Source organism: Tyto alba, unplaced genomic scaffold, assembly GCF_018691265.1.
Source record: "Tyto alba isolate M040663 unplaced genomic scaffold, T.alba_DEE_v4.0 Super-Scaffold_33, whole genome shotgun sequence".
Taxonomy (NCBI): Eukaryota; Metazoa; Chordata; class Aves; order Strigiformes; family Tytonidae; genus Tyto; species Tyto alba.
The window spans coordinates 17,020,071-17,042,322 of NW_024881308.1; the positions used below are offsets into that span (position 1 = coordinate 17,020,071).

The 22,252-nt window shown below is 61.7% G+C and overlaps 2 protein-coding genes across 4 annotated transcripts; both read right to left on the reverse strand.

Moving 5' to 3' along the window:
- Nucleotides 1-305: 305 nt before the first annotated feature.
- LOC116962836 (interferon regulatory factor 4-like) lies at nt 306-3,707 on the reverse strand. Of its 3 annotated transcripts, none has more exons than XM_042800968.1 (8): nt 3,437-3,707; nt 2,434-2,623; nt 2,220-2,263; nt 1,961-2,061; nt 1,548-1,649; nt 1,033-1,428; nt 796-914; nt 306-695 (listed from the first exon to the last, which is right to left on the reverse strand). In XM_042800968.1, the coding sequence occupies exons 1-8, from the start codon at nt 3,608-3,610 to the stop codon at nt 322-324; spliced, it is 1,500 nt and encodes a 499-aa protein (XP_042656902.1). In that variant the 5' UTR covers nt 3,611-3,707; the 3' UTR covers nt 306-321. The 3 variants fall into 3 exon arrangements, with proteins under 3 accessions (XP_042656902.1, XP_042656901.1, XP_032853769.2); XM_032997878.2 differs by having other exon boundaries at nt 456-695; nt 1,961-2,066; XM_042800967.1 differs by having other exon boundaries at nt 796-1,428; nt 1,961-2,066.
- A 3,889-nt stretch (nt 3,708-7,596) lies between these two features.
- Nucleotides 7,597-14,990, reverse strand: DUSP15 (dual specificity phosphatase 15). The gene is made up of 7 exons (XM_042800979.1): nt 14,464-14,990; nt 12,751-12,784; nt 10,543-10,625; nt 10,075-10,124; nt 9,362-9,436; nt 8,718-8,889; nt 7,597-8,555 (listed from the first exon to the last, which is right to left on the reverse strand). Exons 1-7 carry the CDS (start codon nt 14,482-14,484, stop codon nt 8,343-8,345), a joined length of 648 nt encoding a protein of 215 aa, XP_042656913.1. The 5' UTR covers nt 14,485-14,990; the 3' UTR covers nt 7,597-8,342.
- Nucleotides 14,991-22,252: the final 7,262 nt, after the last annotated feature.

The window sequence follows — 22,252 nt, forward strand, 5'->3', positions numbered from 1 at the left end:
CAGGTCCCCGCGCTGGGCGCAGACAGAATGATGTCCCCCCCAGGCTGCGGCACGGCCCCCACCTCCCAGGAGCCCCCCTCGCCCCGCTCACCAGGGGAAACTGAGGCACGGGCAGCGAGTGCTTTTGGGACAGGCTCCCGCGTTGCCGGGGGAGGGCAGAGCAGCTCTGGGGCACCCCGCCGCTGCCTGCACCCCTCGCCAAGGGGCTCGCGGCACGGCAGGTCTGGAGCCAGCGCAGGGTTTGGGGGGGGGGGGGGGTCGGCTCCCTCAGCCACCTGTGTCCCCCCCGCCACCAGAGCCAGCGCTACCGAAACACAACCTTTATTTCCAAGGTTCGCGACTGGCAAGTCCCCGGCGGTGCAGGGCACGAGGATGGAGCCGGCTCAGCGGCCAAGCACACAGCAAACCCCACCCGGGTGGGCTCCTGGGGAATAAATAGAGATCTGTGCGGGGGTGGCACCCAGCGCCCCATCCCCGTCCCCGGGGAAGGTGGCCGGAGCGGGGCCGTGGGGCAGCAAGAGCATCCTGCTGCGAGGCTTCGTCGCGACGGGGCCTCAGGGCTGGCAGAGCTGTTTGAGGACGCGGATGACGTGGCTGGAGGCGCCGGGGGTGCAGGGCTGGGGGGGCTGGCGCAGCAGCGTCGGGCCCACGCGCTGGGCGTGATGGAAGAGCTCCCGCGCGAACACCGGCTCCACCTGCGGAGGCACAGAGCCGGCGGAGGACGGGCACGGGTGTCCCCCCCCCCGGCCCCCGAAACTGTGAGGCCCACCGGCGCCAGCCCCGGGCCATACTCACATGGGCCATGATAAGCTTCTGGAAGTGGTGCCCGGCGCCGGTGGGGTACTCCTCCCCGAAACACAGGTGGATCTGGTACTGCGGCGTGGGCTGCCCGTGGCTCAGGTACCCACGCAGCTCTGCAAGACACCGGATCAGGGGACACGCGGGCCCCACAGCCCCGAGCAGGACGTGCCCCCCCGCCTTCCCAAGAGGATGGGGGTCTCCCGGGGAGGGGGCCGGCGAGCGGGCACTTACGCTGCAGGAACTGCTGCGTGTCCAGCAGCTTGTAGGTCTTCTCCCTCTCCAGCTTGTTGGGCCAGTCCCTGTGCGGGGCCAGTGGCCCGTTCCAGTACACCCTGCCCTGGCACTGCCGCTTCATGAAGACCCCCTCGGGCGCTACCCACAGCAGCACCCCGCGCTCCAGGTGGGGCAGGAGCCTCTCCAGCACGTCGGTCATGCCGGCCACCCGGCCACCGCCGCCCAGCGCCCGCGGCGGGGGGAACTCGATCTGCTCCATGCAGGAGGGGCCGTAGAGGCGCTCGCTGTCGGCCGGCACGGCGCGGGAGGTGATGCGGCAGCCCTCGGCCGTGCGGGTGGTGACCTCCTTCACCAGCACGTCGCAGTAGTAGAGGCGGACGTGGAGCCAGCAGTCTGGGGCGAGGAGGGGGGGTGGTGGTGCTGGGGGGATCAGTTTACCGGCAGCCTGGTTTTTTTTTGGGGGGGGGGCGGGGGGGGGGGGGTTGCCACCCAGGGCACCGCCTGGTTCCTACCTGAGTGGTTGACATCCTCCACGGGGAGGTAGGACGGGGGTCCGGGGAGGAGGTGGCCATGGGTCTGGTTCCAGCTGTAGAAGACTCCCCTCACGTTGTACCCTGGGTGGCAGAGACAAGGGGATAAAGGGACGTGGGCAGCGGTCCCCAAGGGCTCCGGGGTGCTGTCCCAGTCCCAGCCTCTGGGCCAGGGGGGCAGCAGGGTCCTTCCCCCCGCTGCTCCTTGTTATTGAGCCTCGTTAAAGCCCTTGAGCGTGTGATCAAGTGGCTTCGCTGGGGCAGGGAGGGAACCCCCCAGCCTCCATCTCCGTCCCTGCGGGCATTGCCTGCAACACAGGACGGGGCTGCGGAAAGTGGGGTCGCTCCTGCCGGGTGCTCCCTGCCCCCAGCCCCCTGCCAGGGACCCTCCTCACCTCGCTCGGCCGGGTGGGCAGGGAGCAGGGGCAGCCGAGACACGTGGCCCATCTCCATCGTGCCCTTCTGGCTCTCCTCTTCCTCCGGACCCCCCGCAGCGCTGCCCTGGGGAGGAGAGGGGCTGCGGTGAGGGCTGAGCCGGCAGCAGAGGGTCCTGAGCCGGCTCCCGCCACTGCCACGGACCCCTCTGTGCCGGCAGCTCCCCTGCCCGAGCCCAGGATGCTGCAGCGGGGGGCACGGGGCTGGGGGCTGGCTCACCCGCCGATCCTCGCCAGCTGGGGACCGTGTGTCACCGTCCTTCTCTGCAGAGAGCAAGGAAAACCCAGTTAGCCCCCAGCAAACGGCGCCTGGCTGGCCCAGGACACCCGCAGAGGAAGAGGAGTGGGGAGGAAGGGACACGGGAGCTCGTACAGGCAGGGTGGGGGCGTCATCCCCGAGTCTGGTGCTGGAGGAGGGGACGGCAGGGACGTACCTGTGTCCCGGGCGCCGTCGGACACGATCTGGTACACCTTGTAGGGCTCGGAGATGTCGAGCTGGCTCCGCTCCGGCACCTCCTGGAAGTCGGTGCTCTTGTTGAGGGCGCAGCGGAGACGCGTCTTCCAGGTGGAGGGGTCAGCCTTGTCCGTCCCCTCATGGTACTTCCCCTTGTAGACGGCCCAAGCCTGGGGGGCAGAGGGTGGTTTGTGCTGTGGGGGGGGGCTGCCTGCGCCCCAGCTCCCCGCTCCGCTGGGCAAGGGGGGTCACCGGGGCTGGGTGGGGGGTGATGGGGAGCCAGGGTTGTGTGCCCTGGGGTGCTCTGTGTGTGTGTGGGGGGGGGGGGTCCCAGGGGTGTGCATGGAGCTGGGTGTAGGGTCCTGGGGGTGTACATGGAGCCAAATGGGGGGTCCTAAGGGTGCAGTAGGGAGCTGGGCAGCAGGGACCCCCAGAGGTGTGCATGGGTCTGGGTGGGGAGCCCCGGGGTTGTGCACAGAGTCAAGTGGGGGGTCCTAAGGGTGCGCATGGAGCTGGGTGGAGGGTCTCAGGGGTGTGCATGGAGCTGGGTGGGGGGTCTCAAGGGTGTGCATGGAGCTGGGTGGGGGTCCTGGGGGTGCACATGGAGTCAAGTGGGGGTTCCTAGTGGTGCAGCTGGAGCTGGGTGGGGGGGCCTAGGGGTCCTCATGGGGCTGGGTGGGGGGGTCCTAAGGGTGCGCATGGAGCTGGGTGAGGGTCCTGGGGGTGCACATGGAGCCAAGTGGGGGGTCCTAGTGGTGCAGCTGGAGCTGGGTGGGGGTCCTGGGGTTGCGCCCAGATCTGGGTAGCGGGGAGCCCCAGAGCCGCGCGTGGAGCTGGGTGGAGGTCCTGGGGGGGGGGGGGGGCGCATGGAGCCAGGCGGGGGGGGGTGGGGTGGTCCTCGGGGTGAGCACGGAGCTGGGCAGCGGGGACCCCCGGGGATGCTCCCGGAGCCGGGCTAGGGGGTCCCGGGGAGCCCGGGGTACCTTGAAGAGGGCGGCGTCCTGCTGCTGCCGGTAATCCTGCTTGGCCGCGTGTTTCCAGGGGATGCGGAACAGCGTCCGGTGCCGGTTCTCCCAGCGCAGCCCCGGGTACCGGCCGCTGTCGATCTGCGCGATCAGCCACTCCTTGAGCCGCATGGGCACCCCCGGCTCCGCCATCGCGGCCCCGCGGGAACGTGTCAGGGGCGGCGAAAGCGAAAGCGCCGCTCCGGCTTTCACTTTCCCTTTCCCGCCCGACGCCACCGGCTTTGGCTGCGCCGGGAAGGGGAGGGACGCTGGGTAGCTAGCCCACGGGAGAGGGGACAGGGCCACCCACGGGGGAGGGAGACACCCACCTCGCACCGCTGAGAGGGGGGACAGGGCAGCTGACAGGAGAGGGGGTAGGCATCTTGCACCCACGGGAGAAAGGACAGGGCCACCCGTGGGAGAGGGGACACTCACACCCACGGGAGAGGGGACAGAGCAGCCTATGGGCTAGGGGACAGGCATCGCACCCACAGCAGAGGGGACAGGGCACCAGAAAGCACAGGCAGCTCCCCTGCACCCCTGCACCCCTCCCGGGTGCCACCCTCAGACTTTCGGGACTCCCACACGCTCCCTGCAGGGGACAAGGGACCCCACTCCCCCCGTCCTCCTGCTTTGGGGACCCGGGCACCTCCCCATCCCGGGGCCTGTGTCCTGTGGGACCAGCAGCTCAGCCCCACGGGTGTGGGGGAGCTGTGGGCACAGGCACGGGGTTTCCAGGCTGGCGTGAGCAGTGACGCTGCCCCATTTCTCAAATCTCTCCTCCACACTAACGCTCGCATCTGCCTCGCAGGGCTCCGGGTGCTGAGTGGAACGGGAACCGGGTGGGAAGGGCTGAGATGAGCTGTGCCAAGGGCTGCCGGGGCCGGCGAGGGAGCCTGACTCATCCCGCGCCCACGCCAGCTCCCCCCCCTCCTCCAGCCCCGGGGTTCCTGGCAGAAGCCGTCCCCGCAGGGGAGATGCCGGTGCCCGTGCTCACGGCGCTTCTGGGCACCGGCCTTCTCCCACCTTGGGAAACGGCATCCCGCGGCTGCGCTGCTCTGCGGGGAGGTGGGTGCACGCGTAGGTGAGACGGGCGTCAGCGCTGGGAGAGGGCTGGGCCCAGCGCGGGCTCCCAGACAGCCCCTTGGCTCCCAGCTGGCTCCTGAGCATCCTTCCTCAGGGCCACGGCTACCGCGAGGGTCTGTCCCGCTCTCCTTCCCGTGAGGAGCCCAGCTCAGCCGTCCTTTCAGGAGGAAGAGGGATTTCACCCCACGCAGAGCAGGGAGGGAGCTGGCTGGTACCAAGCACCACCTGGGTGCCCTTGTGAAGTTCTGTGCTGGAGCAGGGCTGGCGGTGGGGTGTCCCCCCCCCAGCAGCAAGGCACGGGCCAGGTGGGCTTTAGCCCTCTGGGCTCCCTGGGCCGCGCCGGGGTGACACCGGTGTCGGCTCCTCCATCACGGCAGCAGAGCCACGTGTCACTGCATGGGGAAACCCAGCTCCTCCGCCCGGCCCGCAGCCCACCGGGTCTCCTTTCGCAGCCTGCTGGGTTTCCTTTCCAGCTCTGAGTCAGAGAAAGTCACCTCTCACGGGGAGGAGCGACAAGGCTCCCGAGAGCTCGGGGAGGGGGGCTGCAAAGCCTCAAAATGAATAAGCAGCAGCGCAGCACCCAGCCCTGGGCTTTCCCCACGGATGTGGGGATGGAGGGCACACGGGGCCACACAGGGTTGTGCAAGCCAGCCACGCTGGCAGGGGTTTGCCCTCCTTACCGAGCCCGTCCGCGGCCCCTTTGCCATCATGAGCGAAGCCTGCCCACCCTGCCCAAGGTGAGGGGCTGCAGCTGACACGGGGTCTGCCGGCAGCACGGCTCTCCCTGCCCGGGAGGAGGAGGAAGAGGTGCCGACACCAGCGCTGCGGTTCTGAGCGCCGGGAGCTGCAGGAGCCCCACTTTGGGGAGGGGGAGAGGGGTGGCAGGTAGGACCCGCCCTGTCTCAGCCAGCCTTGGGCCATGCTTGCCTTCCTCCTGGTAGCCCGTGGCCATCCTGCTCGGTGCTGCCGTGGCCGGGCTGGCACCCAGCCGCACTCGGGGTGGCTCAGGAATCCTCTGCTCTGCTCCCTGCACCGCACCGGTGAGGAGGGGATTTCCAGCCGGCTGCGCCCATGCTGGGGCAGCACCCTGGCCTCCCCTGCGCCCCTCCTCCGGGCAAGCCTGGGGGCCACGTGCTGAGAAAAGGGCTTGGGACCCACCGACGGAATCCACGTCGCCCCTTTGTGCCTTGGGAAGGGGGGGGCGACGGCAAGGGGCCATCGCTCAGCCTCTCCCAGCGGCTCGCGCAGATTACATCCCAAGGTCGGGAAGTCATCGTGGCCGCCAGGCAGTTAGCCAGCCCCAACCCCACGGGATAAGCTTTTATGAGCCAAGGATTTCATCTCGTGTGACAGCCGCGCGGTGACGCGCAGGACCCGTGGGATCTAATTACCCCGGCATCAGCGAAGATGCTCAGGAGCTGGTTTCCCTGTTGTGCTGCTCCCTGTGCAGGGAAGGTGAAGCTGCTTAACCCTTAAACATTTCATGCTGAAATGAGCTTCAAAAGGAGTCAAACATTAACTCTCAGCTAACCCTGCCCTCGCCTGGGTTTTTCCAGTTGTGCAAATCAGATCTGCCAAAATAAATACATTTTGCTGTGCTGCGGAGCCGGGCTGGAGGTGCCTTTGCTCCGTGTATGGCCTCGCCGTGGGTTTAAAGCGTGAACAGGGAAAACCCTGGGTGTAAACACCTTGGCACAGCATGTCCCAGCATGGGACTGATGGGAGGGTGCAGCCGTGCACGAGGCACGCATCCATCCCACGTGTGTGGTCCTGGGGTGCAGGGCCACCACCCTGCTGGGTGCTGGGGGGGGGGGGGGGGGAAGAGTGTGCTGGAGAGCCCTGACCTGGGGGTGAGGGAGTGGGGAGAGCAGCCTGGCAGGAGCTGGGAGGAGAGGGGCACCCCACGGCGCAGGGTGCGGGGGCAGCGGAGGGTGATGCACCCCTGGTTACTGCGCGGGCTCGGTGTCTGTGCAGAGAGGGGGGAGTCGCGCTCCCGGCCTGCCTGGGTCACCCCAAGGCAGCACCCAGCCCGGCAGGAGCTGGCAGCAGGGAGGAACCACAGCCTTGAGGCTCTGCCAGAGGTGGAACAGGAGCGGGTGTGCTTCCACAGGAGCCTCCGGGCTCCCAGGAGCTGCTGCTGCAGTGGCACCCTCCTAAATTCCCCCTGCGTGAACAAGAGGGAAGGCTTAGGGTGCCAAAATGTGGAGCGCGGCGGGGATAACGCCGCCTCGGCCACCAGCCCCTCCTGCTCCATGCACCCCTCGCAGCACCCCCACAGCACCCAGGGACCCTCGGGACGCCCAGCCGGCTGCTCACCTTCAGCCACAGCTGCCGCACGGGGGTAAATGAGTGATTATTAATTACTGATGGGCACGCCCTCTCCCAGGCTGGTGTCTCCTGGAAGCAGCCAGGGCAGAGGCAGTCCCTGCTTCCTGGGAAGTTCCTTTGCTCTGGGACCCCGTGCTGGGCCCCCCATCATCCGCAGGGCTAGAAACCTCCCCGCAGGCACCTGGCCCTGGGGGACACCCTCCCCCGTGGGAGAGGGGGGGGCAGGGACAAGGGGGGACCCCAGAAACGTGCCCTGGCTGCCAGCTGGGGAGATGCTGATGGCCCAGCTGCGCATCCCCAGTATTTTCGCCACCTGGGATGCTGCCCCAGGGAAAGGTGTAAATAGGACAGGTCTGGGGAGGAGCTGGGGCTTGGGGTGCTCAACTGGTGCCAGGTTTCCAGTGCTAGCTGGAGCCAAGAGGCTCCTGGACTCGGTGAGTGAAGAGGCTGGGGTGAACCAGGCTCCACGTGAGTGCCCAACCTCTCCTGGAGTAGAGTCTGTCCCCACAGAGAGCCCTGGTGCGGCACCCGGGGTTTTGGCCTCTCTTGTAACCTTCCCGCGAGGCAGGAGGGTTGTCCCCTGTCCAGGCGTGCTGGTGATCCCAGCCCGCTCCTGCCACCCCCTCCTTGGGGTGTGGAGAGCCGGGATCTTCCTCCCCTTCCTCCTCAGCATCCCCCTTCCGATCCAGCCGTCGCGGGGGAGTCACACCACGCCCCAGGCAGACCACGGAGAATAGGTGTTTATTACTGGGGGTGGGGGGGAAAACATAGAAAGTCTTTAAGCGAAACGGCTTTAAGGCTCTGCTTTAGTGAGGTCTGGCCAGGTTAAATGCTTAGTTCCCACCTTTCTAAAGATCGTGTCCTGGGATGGGTGGGAGTGGGGTGCGATGGACTCCTAAAGCTTCAGGGCTTGTGCTTGGCGGGGCTGGAGCTGGACCCCTGCCTGGGAGCTGGTGCGGTGGCATTTACCGGCTCAAGCACCCGCGCGTCCCCGCTCCGCAGCCGCCTCGGCTCTGGGAGCTTGTGCTGCTGGTGGGAAAACCGCTCGGAGGGGAGCACCGGCTCTCCCGCACCCTGCGCGCCCCGAGGCCCACGCAGTGGGGTCCCCAGGTGCTAAAGCTGCTGCTGGTGGAGGAGCAACACCCCCCCCCCCCCCCCCCCCCAGCTCCATCACTCTGCCCCAAGCCGGAGCCTGCGGTGACCTGGGGGGGGCAGCGACCTGCTACTTTCACCGGGCAGCCCCAAAACGCCGGCTGCGGAGAGGCTGAGCCCACCGAGCGCTGCGAAGCCCGGCAGCGCGCACAGATCCCGCGAGCCAGGACAGAGGATGGCACGCTCACACCCCAGAAGAGAAGAAGGAGCTGGGCTTGGCGCGGCTCCCCTGCACAGTGCTGCCCCGGCCCGCTGTGCTGCGGCTCCTTCGTCTCTCCCAGGCTGTTGGGTGATTCTCGCTGCTCTCCCTGGGCTGGGGTCACTTCAGACAAGCCGGGATGCAGGAGAACGTCCTCTTCACCCGCAGCAGGAAGGGAGTCGTGCTCCTGATGTCTCTGGCTCTTGGGACCAGTCCTTGCAGAGCTCCCTCCGTCCTGGATGATCCTCCTCTCCCCGCTGGCAGCAAAGCCTTTATTTCTTCCTCGTCGTTGAAAGGGGATGCCCCATACCTCTGCTTCAGGTGCCTGCGGACCTGGGGAAGGAGGGAGAAGCAAACTAAGGGGCCTGTCTCCAAGGGCAGGTCCAAGCCTGCCAGTAAGGGCAACGGGGAAGCAACCTGGTCGCTTGGGGACTCGTCCTTGCCCCGAGAGCCGTGGGGCAGAGCGCTGGGGAGGGGGGCAGAGGCTGGTCCCACCTTGCGGGCTGCGCCGCCGCCGAACTCAGCCAGCTGCTGCTTGAAGCCGGGGTTGGGGTTGGCGACGGGCCGGACGGTCCGGATGGCCTCCAGCACCTCCTGGCAGCTCAGCTCCGTGACAGCCATGACGTAGGCGACCACCACGGTGGTGCTGCGGGAGATGCCGGCGAGGCTGGCAGGGGAAAGGAGAGAAGGGCTGCTGTCAGCCGCATGCCCTGACCCCACGCTCGCCCCTTCCTCCACCCCTGTGCCTCAGCTATTTCGGTTCCTCTTCTCCGAGAACTTGCTCTCAGGGGGGCCTGAGCCCTTCCAAGGTCCTCTCCCCCAGTGCCTATAAATACCCGCTCGCCCCCGGGGAAGTGAGAGCAGCGGCTGCTGCCTGGCTGCCTGCCCCAAACCCGGCTCTTCCCGCTCGCTCAGCTGCAGCAGAAAGCTGCCCCGTCTCCAGGGCTGCCCGGATGCTGCGGGGTTTGAGTCACAAGCCGCAGCCGAGGGTGGATCCGGGGTGGATCCGTGGGCACGGAGCCCTCTGGCACAGGCTGGCGTCCATCAGGGGTCCGCAGCCAAAGCTGGGGGGCCAGGGGCTGGATCTTCTCTGCTGCGCTGGGGGGACGTGGCGGCAGGCACGGGGAAAGAAGCGTTACCAGTGGACAAGGCAGTTCCCTCCGTGCAGGCGACACTGGTGGATAAAGCTGATGCATTCCTTGAAGTGCCTCTTGCTGTCGGGAAAGATAAACCGGACAGAATAAGGACTTCAGGGGGGAAACAGGATTTTTAGGCTGCAGGCAGGGCAGCCCTGCGCATTTGGGGACGAAACGCTAAAATAAACCGCCCGTTGCTTTACAGGGACTGCCAGCAGCTGCCGAGGCCCGAGCAGCTCAGTGCTGCTGTTTCCCAAGGGAAGGTGCACAGGCCAGCTCGCGCTGTGCGGGGCTGCCCCGGGCCTCGGGGGATTTGTGCTGGGGCAGTGGGAGCTCGGCCGCTCGCTCCTCCAGCCACGCCAGCGCCCTTGGCCGGCTCCACGCCTTTACCCGCTTTCCCCCCGCTCTCCAGGCACCTCCCGGGGGGGGACGCTCGCTGCTTCCCTCCATCGGTGCTGCAGAGGGGCTGCCCCTCGCCTCGCCCCAGAGCTGGGACCCCCCTCCCCAGAGGTGGATGCTCTGGGATGCTGTCGGGGACCAGAGGTGGTCCCCAGCACCGGGGCATCATGCCTCCAGCCTGCGGGTTGCTGCGCTTCAGGAGCTGGAGGCAGCACCCCGAGGGTTTGGGGTGCCGCGAGCCTTCACCCCTGAAGGCCCTGCAGAGCCCAGCCCTCCCGTGTGCCCCGAGCCGGCCCCGGCCTCCCCGGGGTACTCACATGTTGGCCTCGGGGGTGTCGGGCAAGGGGATGCGGAGGTAGGTGATGTCCTGGAAGACACAAAGAGGAGAAGCTCGGGCGCTGTGGTCGGGGGGTTGCATGTGTTTGCAGCTGGTCCGGCAGCGCCTTTGCTCCTCGTGGGGCTTCGCTCCCCCAACACAGCATCCCCCCTGCGTGGGGCCGGGGCTGCTCCCTCCCTGGGCGGGGAGGGGACAGGCGGCTCGTGGGACAGGGTGGGGAACAAGGTGAGGCTGGAGAGCTAGAAATTGTTTCCCATTAGCGTTCAAGGCCGGGTTGTAGTCACAAAATGACCCATTTCCCATGCTGGGGGGGGTTGCCCTGCCCCTCTGGGCCCACTGACCAGGCAGAGGTGTACGTGCTGTCGGGTGCTTGGAGGGGGAAGGAAGATGCTGCAGCATGGAAGAATCTGCGGAGATCTACACGGTGGCATCAGGCACGGGCCCCTACCTGCAGCAAGGGCTGGGGAGATTCATGGATCGAAACGATGTGGGTGATCTTGTTCCGGCTTAGCTGCTCCGGGTCTTTGGCATCTGAAGGATAAAACTAGATATTAGTGTGTGCTCATTTCTTTCCCTTCTCATCCCACAAGTGCATCCGCCGTGCTCCAGAGGATCGGCTGCAGCGGCACAGGCAAATACGCAAACACACCCTGGAAATCTGGAACGCAGACCCCGTGATACCAAACCAGAGACCTCCCTCCTCCAAAGGCACTTTGACCTCGCTGTTTGTGCTGGGGTGAGCATTCACATCTGCACGGAAAAACTCCCTCCTTTGCAAGCAGGCAGCTTCCCGCCTGCCTGTACTCGTCCCCAGCCCGGGGAGGGGACGTGAGCTCTGCCTGCACCTTCCCTGTGCAAACACGCGTGTAGCGGAGGGACTTGCTGCAGCCTGAGGCATCCGCTTTATCTCGTGAGCTGTGGAAGCAGAGCTGCGGCGATTCGATTCGTACCAACCCTGAGTTTGGCTCGCTCCTCCCGAGCTCCTCTTTAGCACCTGGGGGATCTGCAGGGAACACCCCAGCAGCGACCTGCAGCACCCTGTGTGTCCTCTCTGCATCGCAGGCGCAGGAATCGGGCGCCCTCGGCTTTCTGGGGCAACAACCTGCTTCCCACCGATGCTCCAGCATCCCTGGCTGCGATCCCGGTCGCTGGTCCAGCACAGTGGTTGTTACGCTGGGAGGGGAGCACGCTTGCCTTGCTGGCTGAGCCACCTCGTAGCCGTCCCCCTTTCGTGCCACGACCAGCGGATGCTGCGTGAGCTGCCAGAGAGGAGGAGTGACATTTCCCCATCCCGTCTCTTTGGGTGTCTAAACTTTCACGTGGTGTAAAACCTTGGCTCGGGAATCCAGACAGCAATGTGCTAACGGCGTGATGTGAATTTTAATAGGGGTGAGCCTCAAGAGAGGGGCTCCGGGGGCGAGCCGTGCCGTGGGGGGTGTGTGGAGGGAGGCGGGGACCCTCGTGGGGACTCGCACAGCACCCGTCACCTTCCCACCCGCCTCGCGCAGGCAGGGCGACAGCAATTAGTGACAGGGGTGTCAAGGTTTACAGCGGCTGGAAAAGCTTTCCGTTGGAGAAAATGTCTCCGGGAGCAGTCAGAGCTTAATGTGGCAGGCCTGAAATCTCCGTTGTCGCCTGGTAGAGCGACGCTTGGGTGGCATCAGGCCAAGACCCCAGGTCAGGTTGACTCACAGGAATCCCCGTGATGAACCTGGGAGCCGGGTGCCCTTGTCCCGCTGCTCCCGGTAAGCCACAGCCCCCCCAGCCCACCCCAAGGTGCTCCCTGGGGTGCAGGGAGCAGGGGGCTGCCCCAGCCAGGGCTGCCGCTAAGGCTCCAATGATATTTTCTTAGCAATTCACACCAGTGGTTTCAAACCTCAGCGCTTACAGCAGGAATCAAGCTGTGAAATGAGCCATTAGGGAGGCAGGAGCACTAATAAATGCTGATTTGTCGTGGCAGATGCCAGTACTTGGTCATGAATTCTCCCCTGACAACGAAAACCCCTTAAAATAGTGAACTGGTGTGAGAAGGGGTGACTCTGCCTCTGGGAGAAATTCCTGCCCTCCTCCTCCGAGGGTGGGCAGCCCCCTCCTGCATCTCCTACAGCTGCGAAACTGGGGGGGGGGATCACCCCGAGTGGCTCCGGTCCCGCTCCCTCGCACCGGTGCAGCACCACCGGCTCCTCTGCTCCCGGTGCAGGATCCGTGCCAGCCCGGGCATGTGGCACAGCCCACGGCGGCGGGTGAACCCCCCCCCAGGATTTTGGGGGGGCTGCGTTTAAAAGCAAAGCCCGGCTCGCCCTGTGCCACCCCCACATGCTCCCATCCCCTCCCAGTCTGCCCAGCTGGCGCAGGGGGATGCGGGAGGGCTGCGAGGGCTTCCCAATCCCAGCTGGAGGGGTCGTGCTGGGGTTACATCTTGCTGGGACCCTTCCTGGCGAGGCTGTGACACCCCCCCCCACTCAGCACCTTCCCCCACCCCCCCATGTGTCCCGAGAGCTCAGAGCAGCCGTTAAACAAGGAAACCAAAGGAAGGCAGAGGGGTTTCTGCTCTCGCTGCTGCCGGTGCGGTGGGCGCTGCCAGGGCAGCCCGAACTCCGGTGAGCCCCAGTTCCCCGGCTGGAGCACGTCTCTGCGGTGGCAGGGCTCTGCTTACCGATGAAATTCCCAAGGTAGAGGCCGGGCAGGATCTGCGGGACACAAGGAGAAGCGGCAGCGTGAGCAGCGACCTTGTGCCGTGGCGCCCACCACGCCGGGACCACCCTCCCCCCCCGGGAAACAGCGACCTTGGCTGGAAAGGCCAAAATTCTGCTGTGAACTTGACCATCACCAGCGCCGGGGCAGGAGCGGTGCCAGTGCAGCCGATCCCCTGGGCTCCTGCGGCTGCTGCTGCTCCAGCACCCAGCCCCCGGGGCTGGATGTAGCCCTGGCACCCCAACCTGCGCAACCGCCCAGCGCTGGGAGTCGGCAACAGCTTTTTTATTGCTCCTCTTGTTTATTATCAATAAATTCGTTGTCGGGGCTTATTATCTGAGCTCAGCGAGCTGCATACGCCTCCGTGCAGCCTTGGACTCTACCCGTGACCTGTGGAAATCCTGCTGCCCAAGGGACGGGGAAACAACAGGCAGGGAGAAGCCTGGGGGGGGATACAATGGTCCCCCCTCCCAGCCCCAAGCTCTGCTCCCCTCGCTCTGCGCTCCAGGGAGCCCCTTTCTAACAGACTGCTCTGGACACCATGTCTTCATCTTATTTTCTTTGTGAAATTCCACTTCTCATGATGAGAAGATAATTACTTGACAATGCCTCTGTTAATTGCACTGCGGGTGCAGAAGCAGGATACCTTGCACCCCTTCTTACCCAGAGCTATTTTATATTTTCCCTTTCTCCCAGCCCAGGCAGCGAGGCTCCCCAGGCCCTTCACCCCCCTCCAGCTTCTCCCTGCTCCCATGTTTGGTGCCCAGGACCTGGGTGGGAGGAGGTGACTTCTACCAGCCCTGCTGAGCTCTCATCTCACTGCCCACATTTGGAAACGTTTCTCTTGGTTGAACAGCTTAAAGAGGGATGGTTTTATGATTCCTAAGATTTTAAATCGATTTTCTATCGACAGGGCACCTTTAACTTGCAGCTGCGGCACTGAGAGGAGCGGGTAGGAGAGCGCCAGTTAGCAAGGGCAGCTCCCAAGGGCAGGACGCTGAGCCATGAATACTGTCACGTTCCCGTCCCCAGCGCCCTTCTGACCTAGTCCTCGCTGGAGAAAATGGGGCAACACAACCCCGTCTGCAGCCCCGGGCACTTCCCCACAAAATGAGTGGTTATGGGGGGGGGAGCGGTGTTTAGGGCTTAGGACCTGGAGATTTTTGCAGGAAGATGTATCTGTTCAGCTGTGACAGATCAAATGACCATGAAACAGTGCCCGTCCCCTCCGCCCAGTGATGCTGAGCCCCGGCCCGGCCCTGCTGAGCAGGGGGGTGCTGGACCCCCGGGGTTTGGGGGTCACACGGGGCTCCCGGCGTGTGCTCGGGAGCTGGTGCTTTGGGTTTAAAGGCGTTGGGAAAGGTTCCCCGTTCCCTCGGGGGTTGCTCGCTGACACCCCTGCCCTACACACCCCCGGGGGGGGGGGGGGGCTGTCGGGACAAGCCCCGGCTGGCGCAGCGTCCCTGCCTGCTGCTTCTCTGGATTTTGCTCCGCCGGCGGGTAAACAAGCTCCCCGCGAGCCGAGCCCTGTGCCGGAGCTGGTGCCGGCGGGCGAAAGGCTGCTTGGCACGGGCAGAGCGAGCCACCAGCCAAGGGTGTCCCACCTCCAGCGCCGGGACAAGCCACCCCGGCCCGGCCGGCCCTGCAGAGCAGCCGCCCCAGTGCTCCCCGTTACCTGGCTCATGCCGTTCCCCATGGCCGGCAGCAGCGGGGACGGGGCACGGGTGTCCTTGTCCCAAATGCTGCCGTCCTCCCCGTCCCCAGGCGCAGCCGCCGTCCCCGCTCCGGACGCTCCCCGGCTGGGTTTCTGTCATGAAGAGCTCGGCTCCCCCCGGGATGGCTCTGCCCGTGGCGGGTGGGCTCGTTCCCAGCGTGGCGAGGCCGAGCTGGCGGTGGCCGTGCGGGGACAGAGGGGACCTCGGCCGCCGTCCTCCGCGGCTCCTGCCAAGGCCCTTCCCCGGCTGCTCCGGCGCTGCCGCGCACCGGCTGCCGCTCTCGCCGGGAGCAGACAAAGGAGGAGAAGCTCCCCCTCTGCGCCGCGGCGTGGGAGCGTGGGGGCCGCGCTGGCTGCTGCCTGTCGCCGCTGCCCGCCGCGGCCGCACAAGGCTGCAGTGTTGGGAGAAGAACAAAACCTTTGTCCCCGCTCCATCAAGAGAGGTCTGTGCGGCCAGGCGGCGAAGCGCCTGCTGGCATGCCCAGCCCTGCCTGCGCCCTGCCTGCACCGTGCCCACCCCTGCCCGCCCCTGCCTGCACCCTGCCTGCACCCTGCCCTCCCCTGCCTGCGTCCTGCCTGCACCCTGCCCACCCCTGCCTGTGCCCTGCCTGCACCCTGCCCACCCCTGCCTGCACCCTGCCCGCCCCTGCCTGCACCCTGCCTGCACCCTGCCCTCCCCTGCCTGTGCCCTGCCTGCACCCTGCCCACCCCTGCCTGCACCCTGCCCGCACCCTGCCTGCACCCTGCCCGCACCCTGCCTGCCCCTGCCCGCCCCTGCCCGCACCCTGCCTGCACCGTGCCTGCACCCTGCCTGCACCCTGCCCACCCCTGCCTGTGCCCTGCCTGCACCCTGCCCACCCCTGCCTGCACCCTGCCCGCCCCTGCCTGCACCCTGCCTGCACCCTGCCCTCCCCTGCCTGTGCCCTGCCTGCACCCTGCCCACCCCTGCCTGCACCCTGCCCGCACCCTGCCTGCACCCTGCCTGCCCCTGCCCACCCCTGCCTGCCCCTGCCCACCCCTGCCTGCCCCTGCCCACCCCTGCCCACCCCTGCCTGCCCACCCCTGCCTGCACCGTGCCCACCCCTGCCCGCACCCTGCCTGCACCCTGCCCGCACCCTGCCCACCCCTGCCCACCCCTGCCTGCACCCTGCCCGCACCCTGCCCACCCCTGCCCACCCCTGCCTGCACCCTGCCTGCACCCTGCCCACCCCTGCCTGCACCCGCCGAAGGGTGTGGGAGACCCCTGCCCCGCACACCTCAGGGCTGCCCGTGGGCAGGCAGCGGGGGGGGGTCTCTCGTGGGCGGGGCGGGGCCGTGCCCGTGGGTGCCGTCCCCCGAGGCCGGGGGGCACACGGAGTGGGGGGGGGGGGGGGGGGCAGGAGCACACGGGGGGGGGGCGGGCAGTGTCCGGTCCCGCGAGCGCCCCCTGCTGCATGGCAGCGCGGTTGCCATGGGGACGGGCGCGGCCTAGCGGGCGCAGGCTCAGGCTCAGGCTCAGGCTCAAATCCGGGTTCCTGCTCCTGCTCCTGCTCCTGCTCCTGCTCCTGCTCCGGCTCCTGCTCCGGCTCCGGCTCCTGCTCCGGCTCCGGCTCGTCCCCGGGGCAAAGTGCGAAGCCCTGTGTCGGGGAGGGCGAGCACCGCGCCAGCCTCCTGCCCTCGGCCTGGGCGCTGGGTCCCCTCTGCCCCCCGAAAGGCGCTTCGGCCTTAAAACCACCCGGGGCTGGCCCGTGACCTCCGAAACGGCCGCGCCCCGGGGAGTCCCGTCTGTGTCCCTGGGCAGGTGAGTCGCAACAGGTACAAGCGGAGGCCGAGGTGGTTTGTGGCCCTGGGCCCGAGCCGCCTGCCTGCCCCGGGGAGGAAAGGGTAGAACGTGGATTGTGAGACCTGCACTGCTCCAGCTCCCTGCCTTCGTGCAGAGATACAAAAAAAAAAAAAAAAAAAATCTAAATCAAGCCTCCTCCTCTACAGAGAAAAAGCAGTTCTCAGTGTTTACTTATTTTTTTTCTCCTCCAAGTATGTGGTGCAGTTGATCCCCAGAAACTCCTCAAGAGCAATTAAAGTGAGTCAGACTGTGGGAGCATTTGTTGTGCTGAGCCTTATATTTCTCTTTCTACCCAGCTGAGTCAGAAGAACTGCCTAGTGAAGAATCAGAATTGGTTTTGGAAGCAGTTAGAAAGAGAAGCAGGAAAGTTTGAGGCAACAAAATGTGCCTTTATTCCGAAGACCTTCAGAGTGCCTTCAGAGTACTATTTGTTTGTGGAAGAATTTTGCAAGAATCCTGGCATCTCTTGGATTATGAAACCAGTAAGTATGTGGTCTCCCAGGGAAAGTGAGACAGAGATGAATGGATGCCTTCATTCTGCGGAGGGAGAGGAAAATATGCAGGAAATCCACAGGAAGAGCTGGGCAGAGCGAGGTGGCTAGGAGCAGGAGTGCTCCTGGCCAGCTTCCTGGTCAACACGTACTACCAAAACACTTCTCCTTGTGTAGCCATTTATTTCAGCAGTTGAAAGACAGCTCAGTTTATTTATAGAGCCGAAGTTAACTCAGTGGCAAAGGGATAAAGTGCAGAGTTCTTGTGTGGAGGAACGGATTGTGCTCCCAGGGGTTCTTGCTGTGGGGTTATGGCCAAGTTCATCCTCTGAAATCTTTCAGTTTGGCTGCAGGTGTGCAAGAAGGTGGGTGCAGGGCAGCTGTCTAACTGAGCTTCTGGTTAAGCAGTGTTCTAGGGCAGCCCCTAAAGATGGAGCTACGAAAACATCTGTTTGGTTTTAGGGAAATCCCACCACGTTAGATGTCAGCTGGTGTAAGTCCAGCCAACTTACTGCACAGAATTCCAGCCTAGGAAAGTGAAGAGACCACAGGCGATTCCACGAACAGCCTGGAGCGCAAGTTGGGGTGGATTTGGTTGGCATTAGCTTCCCTCTGTTCTGCAGTTGAAGACCTGAAGGGTAACCTCATGCTCTGAATCACATTTGTGTCCCCCCACCAACTTGTAGCTGCGGGGAGCTGTGCTGAATGCAGCCACTTCCACTTCAACCAGTGTCCAGGGGACCAAGGGAAAATTGTGTTTCCTTTAGAAATTACAACAATGCACCGTGACTCTGAGAAATGGCTTGTTTCTGCCAGATGATTCAAGCCATTTAGCATCACGAGTGTCGTGCTGTGGTGCATAATTAAAAATACACCCATCTGTGAGACCTGCCAGCGAGCAGTTGCTTTGCTTTGCGCAGTGGGTCTGGTGAGGAGGCTGGGGCAGGAGGGTTTGCCCTACCCTGCCAGTCAGGCCCTTCGGTGAGGGCACACCAGGGAGAAGTGGATGGGAGGTAATTATGCAAACTAACCTGTGAATTACAGCCAGGAGGATAGCAGCAAGTGATTATCTAACGCTACAAATGGGAACGTGTTAATTGGCAACAAAATCCCCTTATATTAAGCTGATTTTATGCCCACAGCCTCAATTAACATGGTAAATAACCAGAGCACAGTAAACAAGGGTAGATGAAAAGCCTGTGATTACTGAAATTATACCAACAACTTAAATGAAATCATTTGTGGCTGACCTCAAAACTCACAGACAAGTAAAAATAACCTCCATGGTACTCCTTCTGTCGGTCTGCTCTTGAGCAGCCCCGTGTTGTGCCATCTCGGGTTGCCTCCTCCCACGCTCAGATGCAGTAGTAGGTCAGGACGTGCATGGTGCCACGTCCTGGGGCTGCAGGAGGCTGGACCTCCAGGGGAAGGTGCCCGGGAGCGTTGCTTCTCGGGTGGCTTACCTGGGCCGCTCGCCGCCCGCTTTTAACGCATCGTGCAGCCCAGGCAGTCTGTGGGATTTTTCCGCTCTTGCTTGCCATAGTTCTCCGACCTGTGACTTTTTTGTTTGTTTAAGTTCTCCTATAGCATACATGAATTCAAAATGTGACTTAACAAAATTCCTGACAACATATGTTGTGTTACTTCCATTTCTGCAAGCATGTGACAGAGTTTGTTTATTCGGTACTGTGGAACTTCCCCGTAGGCTGGCTGCCTGCTCTGCCCTTTACTCCAGGAATCCTCCTTACACTTACAAATCTGAGCTTTTAGCACTAGAGAGCTGTTGTTGGATCCCCTTCCCCCCGTAACCTTAAATAAATGTGCTTGCATACAAGCAGCTGATGAATCAGTTTATGCAGGGCTTCTACACTGAAATTCTGGGAAACTGTGGGAAATGCAAATGTTAAAGCCTGTAACTTCGCTCTCCCATCTGTAGGTTTGCAGGTCACAAGGTGAAGGAATTTCCCTGTTCTGAAAACTGAAGGACATTTTGTTTGTTTGCTCTTACTTCATCCTCTCCTTCTGCCGGTGACTTGTTCTGTTTTCCTGTGCCTGTCTCGTGCAATACCCCTTCAGCATTCCCCAGGGCAACAAAAAAGTTTCTTGCCATGGCTTTTCCCAGGTGGTCGGATACTTTATCTGGGATCTGACTTCCTACACTTTCTGTGCATATTTCTATATAAACTTCTGATTTTAGGTACGTCTAACACTGGGCAGCAGTATCTGCAACTGAGTTATATGATACAGTTCTCTGCACTTCACGGGTTGAAAGTTGCCTTGAGAGTTTATGCTCTAGTGACATCTGTAAGTGCAAACCACCATTATTACCCCAGAGATGGATTTCCTTGCCTTAACACCCAGTTGCTCCTTTCCTCTCCTCCCAGTATATCCCACTGAAAGTCTGGTTATACAGAGGTGGATTTGCTCTCTTTTCTAATATGTGATTTACTCAGAATAGCAGAGATGATCCCTGTATCTGACCCGTCTGTGTGTGCCATAAAGAAGGGTAAGAGGACTGTACCATTCTCCGGCTTGGTATCAGAGGCAGCAGGTGAACCTCGTCACTTCTGACTCCCGCAAACACCTACAGGGCTCCCCCGTCCTGTCGCTGCTGCTCTCACCCTGCCTCTCTCCAGTCTTTTTTCACTGGAAAATCGGTGTCACCAGATCACTAGAAATGTCAGTTTGACAAATCAGCTAGGACCAAAGCTGAAATGTCAGTCCTGGTTTTATTGTTAGTGGTTAAATTTTGGCAGCCTTTCTTCTTCCTTAGCTTCACAGAGCGTAAAGACAGAGTGATTCATGGGAGAGAACTATTTGATTTCCTGTGTGTCGTGCTTGCTATTCTGTTGGGTTTGATAGCTTTCATTTGATTAACACATCTTCCCAAAAGGTATCCCAGCTCAATTTGATGGCTTAGGAGACAGGAAAATCCATCACCTCTCCATGAGAGTTCAGCAGAGTTCATGCTTGCTCCGAATGATCAAAAGCCTTTCCGGAGGAGGGTACAGCAAGCTGCCTTGGGCGAAGGTGCACTGAGGTTTGCAGACATGGTGATACGAAGAGCTGCGTGCCAGAACTAGATCAGGGCTGGCACTCTTTCTTCTTCTAGATACCCCTCTTGATTACTTCTGATTTTGGGTTTTTTTTTTCCTGCAATTTTGAGTAAGGTATCATCAGGCAGTGTTGGAGTTAAGCTCAGGTGGCTGAAGCCTGTGATTACAGACAGGGAAGATAATTAATTGGCACTGGGATGGAAGAGGACTGTTTAGAGTGAGAATTCTGTGTCTGCTCGTCTTTGATCCTTATCTCTACTTCATTCCAGATGTTCCTCTCCCAGATCTGGCAGTGCAAAAGCCTGACTGTGATGGTGGGAAGGTGAGGGGTAGGGGCTGTCTGCAGGCTGTTCCCCCGCTGCCTGCTGCTGGGGCTCTTTGGGCAGATGTGAGCCAGCTGGCCTCATCCTGCCCGCGGCCGCGCCGGGGGTGCCTGCTGCTGCCGTGTCTCCTGATACCCACAAACGTGATTTTGTTGATAGCAGCGTTAGGAGAGAGGCTGGGCGAGTGTTCTGCTTTGATGCTGCTTTGCAGCTGTCTGCTCATCTGTAAGGTTGATCTTTTTGACCTTAAAACCAATAACTTTCTGGTTAGCACTCTTCTGAGATGGAAATACCTTGTAGCTTAGCCCTGCGCTTCTAAGACCTCAGCAGTCCAGCAAGGTTGACACTGCTGCACACAACTGTCACTGTTAAGCTGCTTCTCTCAAGAGGTGGCAGCTGAGAGAAGGAGGAAAAAAAAATGTAAATGCAATGTCAGATTCCTCGCGAATCTGAAATGAGTGCCAGTGTTTGAGAGTAATGGAGGATAGTGTTGAACTTCCCATTTTGTGGGCTGCTGCCTTCTATAAATCTCCCTTATATCTGTAGGAAAAGGAGGGTCTTTGCAGTACCCTGATAGAAGAGATGTTGATTGCTGTTAAGGAGCTTCTGATGGGGACCTGGGGACCTTTTTTCCCCTGTAGCTGTACAGTAGTCAAGCCTGAAGAGTTTAACTGCGTTGTGGGGCTGGTGGCCCCTACCCTCTGGTCTCTGGCTTTTTACTAATTCTTGCTGGGCTGTGGAGACTGTAGGGTGATGATTGAAAAAAATCACGTGGGCATCTGTTGGGAACGGCTTCATATAATTGTGTTTGGATGTCTCAGGGCTGCAAGTGGGTGACTGAGCAGCTTGGGAAGGATTGGTGGGAGTTCTCTTTGCAGATGTGGACAACGCTTGCATCCACAGCCTCCCGAGTGTTCAGAAGGTGATTAGCCATGACAAGCACTGCGTCGAGCTCCATGGCTCCAACATCCTGATCCATCAGGATCTGGAACTCTGAGGGTGTTAATAAGCGTGCAGGGGGTTATAGCATGAGGCCAGCTGCTTTCCCTGGGACAGGGGGTCTTTCGTGGTGCTTCTGCATCTTGTAGGTAGGTGCTTGCAGGCTGGCTGAGAGGGAGCTGGTCAGGAACTGCAAGTGAGGTGTAGAGAGGTTGGAACATTTTTACATGAAGGGAGCTGCCATCTGGAAGGCTACGGCTGCTTTTGCTTGGAGTATTTGGGTTTATGAGCTGGGTGCAGCACCCTGTAACTGTCTGTAGGATCTCTAGCCCTGGGTTGTGAATCCCTGCCAATCTGCAATGTGTTCCCCTCCAAGTATCAGCATATCTCAAGTATCGCGGCACTTGCCAGAGATGGAGGGGTCCTACCATCTCTTCTTCTGCCCGTGTATCTTACAGCAGGGCCCCATCAGCACCGATAAACCTCCAGCCGGTGCCATTTGGCTGCCAGCACTAAACATAACCCGTGTCTGTGGTACACGGGCTAAAAGGCAGACCCCAGCTGGAAGAGGTCCCTCCTGCTAATTGCAGTGAAAAGGGCTCCATGGGAGTTGAGGGTACTTAAGACAAAACAGCAAGAAGACAACCTTGAAAACATAATTTTACTCTAGACTTTTTTTTTTTTTTTTTAATACAGGTTTTCTCACTGGCTAAGTGAAAAATATGTATCATTAAAGTTCAGCCGAAATTCTCAGAATTCATCTGCTACATACACGACCCAAGTATTGCAACAGCAGGAACCCGAGAGTGCAACTGCCTTGTCATTACAGGAGTTGAGAAAAACAGAAACAGCAAATAGTACTTCCGAAATGACAAGCAAATAGGATTATTATTCTTTCAGCCTTAATCACGTAAAGTGCAAGCGGTACCATAGGTAAGGAAATTTCCCTTCAATATGATTTCTGTTGACATTCTCTCCTACGAAATGTCTTCTCCAATTTATTTTTTTTTAACTCTTCCCTCTAACGGGACATGGTAGCTGGTATACCTGCTACAGCTCTGTGTCCTGTCAGCTTCAGTCCAGTATTTCATGCGGTGCCACTGGGGACAGCTTTATTTC